At 44.6% G+C, this 12,939-nt stretch overlaps 1 protein-coding gene across 1 annotated transcript; it reads right to left on the reverse strand.

The window, feature by feature from the left end:
* Positions 1-871: 871 nt before the first annotated feature.
* Positions 872-10,978, reverse strand: LOC106607445 (GTPase IMAP family member 8). The gene is made up of 3 exons (XM_014204399.2): positions 9,427-10,978; positions 8,478-9,062; positions 872-1,301 (listed from the first exon to the last, which is right to left on the reverse strand). Exons 1-3 carry the CDS (start codon positions 10,223-10,225, stop codon positions 1,225-1,227), a joined length of 1,461 nt encoding a protein of 486 aa, XP_014059874.1. The 5' UTR covers positions 10,226-10,978; the 3' UTR covers positions 872-1,224.
* Positions 10,979-12,939: the final 1,961 nt, after the last annotated feature.

The following is a 12,939-nucleotide window of genomic DNA, read 5'->3' on the forward strand; positions in this document are numbered from 1 at the left end:
ATTTCTGTACCAAGCTTAACTCAGTCATCGGCACGCCCCCAGGGACACAGACAGGACCAGGCATCATTTGACAAGCCTGTTCTATGGTCACTATAAAACACACCCTGATTTACATTTCTAACAGACCCGGCCTCCACTCCATTGCGAGTTGGCCAATAGGTTTGACCATCCAAGTACTCTACTGAAAGTGAACTATACCACGTGGTTAACTTTTAGACTATTGATACCAACAGAATAAGAACAAGTCTTTGATATTAATTATTAGTCTGCAGCTAAGTAAATTATATCATTGAACGCGAAGACCAACGAAACACCCATTCTATGACGACATTAATGAATGTCGCTTTGAAAGATCCATTCTAACAGAGAGAGAGAGAGAGAGAGAGAGAGAGAGAGAGAGAGAACGCGGACAAAACTCTCCAACCGAACGACGCTCCAACAAGGATCCCGACGACACACTGAGCGTAAATATATATTGATTGCAATTGTTCCCGAATGAGTGAGCGTTCAATTGTCAATTGTTAATATTAATGAACTCTGTGTACCTTCTCAGCTGCCCTTTATGACCCATTGTTCAACAAGACACCAGCCATGCCTGTTTTAGCCCACTAGGGCACATTACTCTACCAATTCTTTGTGATGATAATTACTGTTTGTATACTTTCTGTGAATTAATTAGTTTAGTAAATAAATGATTTTAAGACAATTGATGTATGGATGACTCTTAGTAAAGACTGGGTTCGTGCAGATACAACAATTTACGACGTTTGGAATGAGACTGGACGCGAGGTAAAATACACCATTTAAACCAGAAGATAATCGGCCTATACTATAATAGAATATAATATATGATGTTATAATATAGGAAAGTTATATTAGGAAAATTATAACTTTGTAATCTGAATATTTTCCTTGGTGCCCCGATCTCCTAGTTAATTACAATTAAACGATTAATCCGTTTAATCGCGTGATAATAATTACAGGGAGTTAATTGATAAACATGTCTTCAGTTTAATGGTACCCCAAAGACACGACACACCCCTTGACTTTTTCCATTTAAAAAGTCATGTTGTGTGAATACTTTCTGAAGGCATTGTATGTGTTCTTTCATTTCCAGTGTAATTCTACACCAGGTCACTTTAAAATGTGAATGTTTTGGCTTGGTGTGCGGGATCGTGTCCACCTTACAGTGTAATGTGCTCTTGGCTACTCTCTCCGTTGTCACTACTGGAGCTGGCATCCTCTGCCACAGTCCTCTTCAGGGCTGTTGTTCTCAGATGACTCAGGGCTTTCTTCATCCACTGTCAAACACAAAAGATCCCAATGATCTCAAAACTTATCCTCGGGGGGTGGGGGGGTATAGAATGTTAAAATAATTTGTTAAAATATTGAATTTGGCCTTTAGTACTAAGCCCATAGAAACACATTGAATAACACATTCGTGAATGGCAAAAAAGACTAGCAAAAAATAAATCATAAGGAATTGAAGTGTCATTTTTAAGAAACCTCAGGAAATATGTTTGTTTTTTCAACATATTTACCCCTTTATTTTTGTTGGCACAAAACTACCTCCATACCTCCAATTGTTTGTATGGGTTACCTTCAGACGAGTCCCGTGACACTTGTGGGGGTTGTAGAGCAAAACGGAGAACACCATCAGGTTTACAAGAGTCTCTCCCTTCCATACAGTGGTCATAATAGTTAGGCCAAACCGTTCGGATGCCACAGACATTTATGTGAGAAGACCGATTTTTTGGGATGTCTCATGGTCTGACAAACACCGCTGTAGCTTGGTAACCTTCCACCGCAGATGTGGGAGGCCGACATAGGCAGATGCGGTGGATTGAGACACATCCCTTGCAAAAACGGATATTTCTATCTTAAACTGGCAGATTTTGATGGGATTTTTTATATGGGTGTGTCAATAGGCTCTTAAGGATTTTAAAGGGCAACTATGCCACTTTTCAATCTCATATTCATTACCTCCAGCAGTGTCTACATATAGTGCTTTCGGAAAGTTTTTCAGACCCCTTGACTTTTTCCACATTTTGTTACATTACAGCCTTATTCTGAAATTGATTAAATAAATAAAAATCCTTGGCAATCTAAACACAGTAAGATGGCGCCGACATATATGGCAGCTCTGCTTCTAGCTCCAAAGCAACTTTGCAGTATTTTTATGTGTGTTACTTCATACATTATTAGCCCAGAAAAGGTTTTGTGTTATTACATACAGCCGGAAATAACTTTTGGATATCAGAGCAGCGGTAACTCACCAGCATTACGACCAGGAATACGATTTCCCGAATTGGATCCTTTGTTCATACCCCCCAGGACAATTGAACTTTTTCCAGAGGCTGCTCCAAAACACCGCCGGTGGAGAAGAGGTATTCAGAGTGGAATTCTAGTCCGACTCAGGAGGCGTGCACACCATCTACCGAGTATATTACTTGCTAATGTTCAGTCTCTGGATAATTAAGTAGACGAGCTAAGGGTGAGGGTATCCTTCGGGATATACTGTCCCTGTCCATTCAGCCATCTGGGTTCTCAGTGCATCGCGCAGGCAGGAATAAAGAAGAAAGGAGGGGGCGTATGTTTCATGATTAACCACTCATGATGCGATTGTGATAACATACAGAAACTCAAGTTCTTTGGTTCACCCGACCTAGAATACCTCAATCAAATGCTGGCCGTATTACCTCCCAAGGGAATTATCTTGGGAGTCACAGCCGTGTATGTTCCTCCTCAAGCCGATACCACAACGGCCCTCAAAGAACTACACTGGACTTTATGCAACCTGGAAATCACAAATCCTTTGGCCGCATTTATTGTAGCTGGAGATTTTAGCAAAGCAAATTTGAGGAAAACGCTAACGAAGTTCTAGCAACACATTGAAGGTAGTACATTGGACCAAAACATTGGACCACTGCTACTCACCTTTTCGAAATGCCTAAAAGGCGCTTCCCTGCCCTCCCTTAGGCAAATCTGATTACGACTCCATTTTTCTCCTACCTTCCTATAGGGAGAAACTCAAACAGGAGGTACCCGTGCTAAGGTCTATTAAATGCTGGTCTGACCAATCGGAATCCATGCTTCAAGATTGTTTTGATCAGTCGGACTGGGACATGGCTAGCCTCTGAGAATTACATCGATGAATAGACGGAAAAGGTGACTGAGTTCATCAGGAAGTGTATAGGAGATGTTGTACCCACTGTGACTAATAAAACCTACCCAAACCAGATGGCAGCATTCGCACAAAACTGAAAGCGCAAACCACAGCATTTAACCATGGCAAGTTGACTGGGAATACGGCCGAATACAAATAGTGTAGTTATTCCCTCAGTAAGGCAATCAAACAGGCAAAACATCAGTACAGAGACAAAGTGGAGTCCCAATTCAATGGCTCAGACACAAGACGTAGGTGCATGGTCTACAGACAATCACGGACAACAAAGGGAAAACAAGCCACGTCGCGGAATCTGAAGTCTAAACACTTTCTTCACCCGCTTTGAGGACAACACAGTTTCACCGACGTGGCCCGCTACCAAGGACTTTGGGCTCTCCTTCTCCGTGGCTGACGTGACTAAGACATTTAGGCGTGTTAACCCTCGCAAGGCTGCCGGCACAGACGTCATCCCTAGCCACGTCCTCATAGCATGCACAGACCAGCTGGCTGGAGTATTAACGGACATATTCCTGTCCCAGTTCCTACTTGCTTAAAGATGTCCACCATTGATGCTCTACCCAAGAAAGCAAAGGGAACTGAACAAAATGACTATCATCCTGTAGCACTCAATTCTGTCATCATAAAGTGCTTTGAGAGGCTAGTCAAGGATCAAATCACCTCTACCTTACCTGACACCCTAGACCCTCTTCAATTTTCTTACCCCCCCAATAGATACACAGACGATGCAATCGCCATCGCACTGCACACTGCCCTATCCCATCTGGACAAGAGGAATACCTAGGTAAGAATGCTGTTCATTGACTATAGCTCAGCATATAGTCAATGAACAGCATAGTACCCTCCAACCTCATCATTAAGCTTGGGGCCCTGGGTCTGAAACCCCGCCCTGTGCAACTGGGTCCTGGACTTCCTGTCAGATGACCCTCAGGTGGTGAAGGTAGGAAACAACACCTCCACTTCGCTGATCCTCAACACAGGGGCCCCACATGGGTGCGTGCTCATCCCCCTCCTGTTCTCCCTGTTTACCCATGACTGCGTGGCTATGCACGCCTCCAACTCCATCATCAAGTTTGCAGATGACACAACAGTAGTAGGCCTGATTACCAACAATGACGACACAGCCTAAAGGGAGGAGGTGAGGGCCCTGGGAGAGTGGTGCCAGAAAAATAAGCCGAACTGAGCAATTGGGTGGGGGGGAGGGGGCTTGGTCAGGGAAGGGACCAAGAATTCGATAGTCACTCTGATAGAGCTCCAGAGTTCCTCTGTGAAGATGGGAGAACCTTCCAGAAGGACAACCATCTGTGCAGCACTCCACCAATCAGGTAGAGTGGCCAGACAGAAGCCACTCCTCAGTAAAAGGCCGCTTGGAGTTTGCCAAATGGCACCTGAAGGACTCTGTCTCTGGTCTGATGAAACCAAGATTGAACTCTTTGGCCTGAATACAAAGCATCACGTCTGGAGGAAACCTGGCACCATCCCTACGGTGAAGCATGGTGGTGGAAGCATGGTGGTGGCAGCATCATGCTGTGGGAATGTTTTTCAGCAGCAGGGACTGGGAGACTAGTCAGGATCGAGGCAAAGATGAACGGAGCATATGACAAAGATTCTTGATGAAAACCTGCTCCAGAGCACTCAGGACTTCAGACTGGGGTGAAGGTTCACCTAACAACAGGACAACGACCCTAAGCACACAACCTAGACAACGCAGGAATGGCTTCGGGACAAGTCTGATTTTCTTTGAGTGGCTCAGCCAGAGCCCGGAATTGAACCCGATCGAACATCTCTGGAGAGACCTGGAAATAGCTGTGCAGCGACGCTCCCCATTCAACCTGACAGAGCTTTAGAGGATCTGCAGAGAAGAATGGGAGAAACTCCCCAGATACAGGTGTGCCAAGCTTGTAGTGTCATACCCAAGAATACTTGAGGCTGTAATCACTGCCAAAGGTGCTTCAACAAAGCACTGAGTAAAGGGTCTGAATACTTATGTAAATGTGATATTTCAGTTTTTTTGTTTTATACATTTGCAAACATTTCTAAAACCTGAATTTGCTTTGTCATTATGGGGTATTGTGTGTAGATTGATGAAGGAAAAAAAATATTTAATCCATTTTAGAATAAGGCCGTAACGTAACAAAATGTGGAAAACGTCAAGCGGCCTGAAAACTTTCCGAATGCACTGTATAACAGAAAAATGCTTGACAAAAACAATCATAACAACATACACTACTGTTCAAATGTTTGGGGTCACTTAGAAAATTCCTTGTTTTTGAAAGATAAGCACATTTTGTGTCGATTAAAATAACATCAAATTGATCAGAAATACAGTGTAGACATTGTTAATGTTGTAACTGACTATTGTAGCTGGAAACGGCAGATTTTTTATGGAATATCTACATTGGCGTACATAGGCCCACCATCAGCAACCATCACTTATGTGTTCTAATGGCGCATTGTGTTAGCTAATCCAAGTTTATCATTTTAAAAGGCCAATTGATCATTAGAAAACCCTTTTGCAATTATGTTAGCACAGCGGAAAACTGTTGACCTGATTAAAGAAGCAATAAAACTGGCCTTCTTTAGACTAGTATCTGGAGCATCAGCATTTGTGGGTTCGATTACAGGCTCAAAATGGTCAGAAACAAAGGACTTTCGTCTGAAACTCGTCAGTCTATTCTTGTTCTGAGAAATTAAGGCTATTCCATGCGAGAAATTGCCAAGAAACTGAAGATCTCGTACAACGCTGTGTACTACTCCCTTCACAGAACAGAGCAAACTGGCTCTAACCAGAATAGAAAGAGGAGTGGGAAGCCCTGGTGCACAACTGAGCAAGAGGACAAGAACATTAGAGTGTCTCCCGCAAAACAACAGTCTCAACGTCAACAGTGAACAGGTATCTCTGGGATGCTGGCCTTCTAGGCAGAGTTCCTCTGTCCAATGTCTGTGTTCTTTTGCCCATCTTATTATTTTATTTTTATTGGCCAGTCAGAGATATGGCTTTTTCTTTGCAACTCTGCCTAGAAGGCCAGCAGCCTCTTCACTGTTGACGTTGAGACTGGTGTTTTGCAGGTACTATTTAATGAAGCTGCCAGTTGAGGACTTGTGAGGTGTCTGTTTCTCAAACTAGACACTCTAATGTACTTGTCCTCTTGCTCAGTTGTGCACCAAGGCCTCCCACGCCTCTTTCTATTCTGGTTAGAGCCAGTTTGCTCTGTTCTGTGAAGGGAGTAGTACAGTCGTGGCCAAAAGTTTTGAGAATGACACAAATATACATTTTCACAAAGTCTGCTGCCTCAGTTTGTATGATGGCAATTTGCATATACTCCAGAATGTTATGAAGAGTGATCAGATGAATTGCAATTAATTGCAAAGTCCCTATTTGCCATGAAAATTAACTGAATCCCCCAAAAACCTTTCCACTGCATTTCAGCCCTGCCACAAAAGGACCAGCTGACATCATATCAGTGATTCTCTCGTTAACACAGGTGTGAGTGTTGACGAGGACAAGGCTGGAGATCACTCTGTGATGCTGATTGAGTTCGAATAACAGACTGGAAGCTTCAAAAGTAGGGTGGTGCTTGACAACCATGGTTACATGCAAGGAAACACGTATCGTCATCATTGCTTTGCACAAAAAGGGATTCACAGGCAAGGATATTGCTGCCAGTAAGATTGCACCTAAATCAACCATTTATCTGATCATCAATAACTTCAAGGAGAGCGGTTCAATTGTTGTGAAGAAGGCTTCAGGGCACCCAAGAAAGTTGTGCCAGGACCGTCTCCTAAAGTTGATTCAGCTGCGGGATCGGGGCACCACCAGTACAGAGCTTGCTCAGGAATAGCAGCAGGCAGGTGTGAGGCGAAGACTTTTGGAGGATGGCCTGGTGTTAAGAATGGCAGCAAAGAAGCCACTTCTCTCCAGGAAAAACATCAGGGACAGACTGGTATTCTGAAAAAGGTACAGGGATTGGACTGCTGAGGACTGGGGTAAAATCATTTTCTCTGATGAATCCCCTTTCCGATTGTTTGGGGCATCCGGAAAAAAGTTTGCCCGGAGAAGACAAGGTGAGCGCTACCATCAGTCCTGTGTCATGCCAACAATAAAGCATCCTGAGACCATTCATGTGTGGGGTGCTTCTCAGCCAAGGGAGTGGGCTCACTCACAATTTTGCCAAAGAACACAGCCATGAATAAAGAATGGTACCAATACATCCTCCGAGAGCAACTTCTCCCAACCATCCAGGAACAGTTTGGTGACAAACAATGCTTTTTCCAGCATGTTGGAGCACCTTGCCATAAGGCAAAAGTGATAACTAAGTGGCTCGGGGAACAAAACATCGATATTTTGGCTCCATGGCCAGGAAACTCCCCAGACCTTAATCCCATTGAGAACTTGTGGTCAATCCTCAAGAGGCAGGTGGACAAACAAAAACCCACAAATTCTGACAAACTCCAAGCATTGATTATGCAAGAATGGGCTGCCATCAGTCAGGATGTGGCCCAGAAGTTAATTGACAGCATGCCAGGGCGGATTGCAGAGGTCTTGAAAAAGAAGGGTCAACACTGCAAATATTGACTTTTTGCATCAACTTCATGTAATTGTCAATAAAAGCATTTGACACTTGCTTGTAATTATACTTCAGTATTCCATAGTAACTAAATATCTAAAGACACTGAAGCAGCAATCTTTGTGGAAATTAATATTTGGCCCTGACTGTACACTGCGTTGTACGAGATCTTCAGTTTCTTGGCAATTTCTCACATGGCCTTCATTTCTCAGAACAAGAATAGACTGATGAGTTTCAGACGAAAGTTCTTTGTTTCTGCCCATTTTGAGCATATAATCGAACCCACAATTGCTGACACTCCAGATTGTCAACCTGTCTAAAGAAGTCCAGTTTTATTGCTTCTTTAATTAGGACAACAGTTTTATGCTGTGCTAACATAATTACAAAAGCGTTTTCTCATGATAAATTGGCCTTTTAAAATGATAAACTTGGATTAGCTAACACAATGTGCCATTGGAACACATGAGTGAAGGTTGCTGATAATGGGCATCTGTACGTTTCCAGGTACCATAGTCATTTACAACATTAACCATGCCTACACTGTATTTCTGATCAATTTGATGTTATTTGAATGGATAAAAAAACGTGCTTTTCTTTAAAAAATAAGGACATTTCTAAGCGACCCCAAACTGTTGAACGGTAGTGTACATGAATTTCATCCAGAAGTGAATTAATGACAGCAGGGAAAGAAGATAGCGGTTCAGTATCATCTACCGTATACTCACTCTGTATTGGCAAGAAGGCCTCATCACCGTTCTCTCTGATCATTTCCTCTATTTTGTCCAGCAGATCTGAGATGTTTCTTGTGTCCTTCCCTGGCATCTTGCTGTCCACCACGTGATAATAGTTTCCACAGTATTCCAACAACCTGTGGAGCTCCCGCCCTCCCCTCTGAATGTGCTCCTCGACCGGTGTTCGGCCCAGCCAATCCCCGCAGCTGAACAGCACCATGGTGTGGAGACACGCCCTATCACCAAACAGGCCCTCCAGGTGGGCCTCCAGGGTCCGCCTCTTGCGTGAAGTGAGGGTGGAGATGATGGGCAGCACCAGGAGAAGGGTGTGGGGGCCAGGCCGGAGGAGGGTAGCCCCTCGCTTTGACTCCTGTCTGACGTGTTTCGGGGTGCGTCTTATGGAGAACCAGTCCCAGCCAGGGGTGTCAACAATGGTGACCCTGCGTCCGGCCACCTCGGCCTGCCTCCTAAGGCTCTGCGCCGTCTCTGTCCCCGACTCAAAGTCCCGACGGCCCAGGATGGTGTTCCCTACAGAACTTTTTCCCACTCCTTTCCAGCCCAGCAAGAGGACCCTCAGCTCTGTGAGAGACAGGGAGAGATAGAAAGCTTTATAACGTGTATGTTATTTATTTAAACCTTTATGAACTTTTATGAACTATTATGCCAAGTATACAAAACTCTTAGAAAAGCAGGTTATATTTAAAAAGGTTCTTCAGGTGTCCCCATGGGAGAACCCTGTTAACCGGTGTTATTAAATTAACCGTTGTTAAAAACCCTTTTAGGTCCCAGGTAGAACCCTTTAGGGGTTCCATGTAGAACCCTTTCCACAGAGGGTTCTACATGGAATCCAAAAGGGTTCTTCAAATGGTTCTCCCGTGGGGATAGCTGGAGAACCCTTTTGAAACCCTTTCTTCTAAGAGTGAAGGCAATAAGAGCTGGTCACCTCTGGGAGGGCCTCCGACCATCCGCAGCCTCTGCCTCTCCCTCTCCTCCCGCTCCTCTCTCATCCGCCTCTCTTCCACCGCCTTCCTTGCCTGCTCTTCCTCTAGCAGAATCAGTTCGTTTACTGCAAAATACCAGCCATGGTTTTCCTTAACCTGCTCCTCTACCTTCTCCAGCAGCTCCTGAACTTGTGTGTTTACCGTGTTGTCATCCCCACTCTGCTGTGTGTTACTATCCAGGCCATGGTATCTGTTACCACACCTCTCCACCAGCCACTGAAGGGGCTCCCTAGCTGCAATGAACTCCTCTACGAATGTCCCCTCAGGTAGCTGGTCAACCCCAGTGAAGAGCACCATGGTGGACCTCCAGGCCCCTCCTCCTAGATGACCCAGCTGCTTCTCTGCAGCCTTCCTGTGGCCCTCTGTGAAGGGCTGTGACACGGGGACCACCACCAGGAGCGCGTGGGGCCCTGGGGGACAGAGGGTGGCACCGACACATGGTCCCTCCTTGCTAGCCCGCTCTGGCGGGACCCCGGTGGTATCATCCGCTGAGTCATGGGGTATAATCCAGCCTGGGGTGTCGACCACGGTGATACGCCTCCTGCAGACCCCCCCGTGGCCAACGGTGCTGTGGATAGTCTCTGTCCCAGTCTGGAAGACCTCCTCACCTAGGATGGCATTCCCTGTGGTGCTCTTCCCAGCTCCTGGTCCCCCCAGCAACAGAAGCCTACGCTCCGGGAGATGACAGAAGGGTTCAACTGCCGGAGATGACAACGACTGGCAGATGTTTGGACTCTCCATTTGAGCTCCCCAAGGCGGAAAGGTAGTGAGCAAAAGATAATTTCCTGTTTTAATGTCTATGCTGTCAGATGGCCAGAGAAGAGAGAGCTATAACTGACAGTAGCTTCTGTTGGGATTGTCCATGGAAGAGTGCAGATTAATATCTGTAGCGAAACATAGAGGAGCAGAGCTACAGAACTAAACTCACCTACCGGTACCAAATTCAGAGCCAGTGGAGAATGTAGCCATTTTGTCTCTAGCCTCTTGTTTTCTTTCTCACCCCTCCACCTCCATGCTTTTTCCCTCCTGCTCCTTCAAGGGATACCAGTAGTCTGTCATATGGTGTATCCTGACCGGTCCACAAAATGCTGGCAGTCAAAAAGGTTTCCTCTTCTATTCTCTCTCCGTATCATTCTCACTCTCATTCAATCGCAGAACATTTCACTCTATCCCACCCCACTCTCTCTCTCGCTCTCTCGCTCTCTTTCACTCACTGTTTCCCCATTCTCTCTTTGTCTCTCCTTCTCTCTGTTCCTCCCCTTTTCTTTCTCCCTTTCTCTCTGTAGGTCTTTCTGTCTTGCCCCTTCTTCCCTGGAACTACGTTTTTTCTCTTTTTTTATTTATCTTCTCAAGAGCGAAGATTGCGCAGACAGGAAGTCAACACCATGCAGCTTCGGGGAAATGACTGGTCATATTGAGGTGAAGCAAACCAGCACGACATACTGCTACAGACAGAGACAAAGTGAGGAGCAGCGCTGGAGAGAAGTTACGGTGGTTACAGCTGTGGGAAGAATGCCCCCAATGCTGCACTCTATTTATAATACAGACATTGGAGGAACACGTGTGAGAGAGGGAGAATGAGGGAGGAGGGAGAGAGATGATGATCATATTGAAATAGGGTATTTACAAAAAAGACAACATTTGAAATGCAGACCAGAAATGTGTGGTTTATGTACAGTTGAAGTGTGAAGTTTACATACACTTAGGTTTGAGTCATTAAAACTCGTTTTTCAACCACCACAAATTTCTTGTTAACAAACTATAGTTTTGGCAAGTCAGTTAGGACATCTACTTTGTGCATGACACAAGTAATTTCTCCAACAATTGTTTACAGACAAATTATTTCACTTATAATTCACTGCATCACAATTCCAGTGGGTCAGAAGTTCACATACACTAAGTTGACTGGGCTTTAAAACAGCTTGGAAAATTCCAGAAAATTATGTCATGGCTTTAGAAGCTTCTGATAGGCTAAATTACATAATTTGAGTCAATTGGAGGTGTACCTGTGGATGTATTTCAAGGCCTACCTTTCAACTCAGTGCAAATTTGCTTGACATCATGAGAAAATCAAAAGAAATCAGCCAAGACTTCAGAATATTTTTTTTTAGACCTCCACAAGTCTGGTTCATCCTTGGGAGCAATTTCCAAACGCCTGAAAGTACCACGTTCATCTGTACAAACAATAGTACGCAAGTATAAACACCATGGGACCACGCAGCTGTCATACCGCTCAGGAAGGAGACGCGTTCTGTCTCCTAGAGATGAACGTACTTTGATGCAAAAAGTGCAAATCAATCCCAGAACAACAGCAAAGGACCTTGTGAAGATACTGGAGGAAACAGGTACAAAAGTATCTATATCCACAGTAAAACAAGTCCTATATTGACATAACCCGAAAGAACGCTCAGCAAGGAAGAAGCCACTCCTCCAAAACCGCGATAAAAAAGCCAGACTACGGTTTGCAACTACACATGGAGACAAAGATCGTACTATTTGGAGAAATGTCCTCTGGTCTGATCAAACAAAAATGGAACTGTTTGGCCATAATGACCATCGTTATGTTTGGAGGAAAAAGGGGGAGGCTTGCAAGCCGAAGAACACCATCCCAGCCGTGAAGCATGGGGGTGGCAGCATCATGTTGTGGGGGTGCTTTGCTGCAGGAGGGACTGGTGCACTTCACAAAATAGATGGCATCACGCGGATGGAAAATTATGTGGATAAATTGAAGCAACATCTCAAGACATCAGTCAGGAAGTTAAAGCTTGATCGCAAATGGGTCTTCCAAATGGACAAAACTCAGTTTCACAATTCCTGATATTTAATCCGCGTAAAAAATCCCTGTCTTAGATTAGTTAAGATCACCACTTTATTTTAAGAATGTGAAATGTCAGAATAATAGTAGAGAGAATGATTTATTTCAGCTTTTATTTCTTTCATCACTTCCCAGTGGGTCAGAAGTTTACATTCACTCAATTAGTATTTGGTAGCATTGCCTTTAAATTATTTAACTTGGTTCAAACTTTTCGGGTAGCCTTCCACAAGCTTCCCACAATAAGTTGGGTGAATTTTGGCCCATTCCTCCTGACAGAGCTGGTGTAACTGAGTCAGGTTTCTAGGGCTCCTTGCTCGCACATGCTTTTTCAGTTCTGCCCACACATTTTCTATAGGATTGAGGTCAGGGCTTTGTGATAGCCACTCCAATACCTTGACTTGTTGTCCTTAAGCCATTTTGGCACAACTTTGGAAGTATGCTTGGGGTCATTGTCCATTTGGAAGACCCATTTGCGACCAAGCTTTAACTTCCTGACTGATGTCTTGAGATGTTGCTTCAATTTATCCACATAATTTTCCATCCTCATGATGCCATCTATTTTGTGAAGCGCACCAGTCCCTCCTGCAGCAAAGCAGTGGTGGTTCTAGACCATTTCAACTGGGGAGGCCAGGCTGGGGAC

Source organism: Salmo salar, chromosome ssa06, assembly GCF_905237065.1.
Source record: "Salmo salar chromosome ssa06, Ssal_v3.1, whole genome shotgun sequence".
NCBI classification, from domain to species: Eukaryota; Metazoa; Chordata; class Actinopteri; order Salmoniformes; family Salmonidae; genus Salmo; species Salmo salar.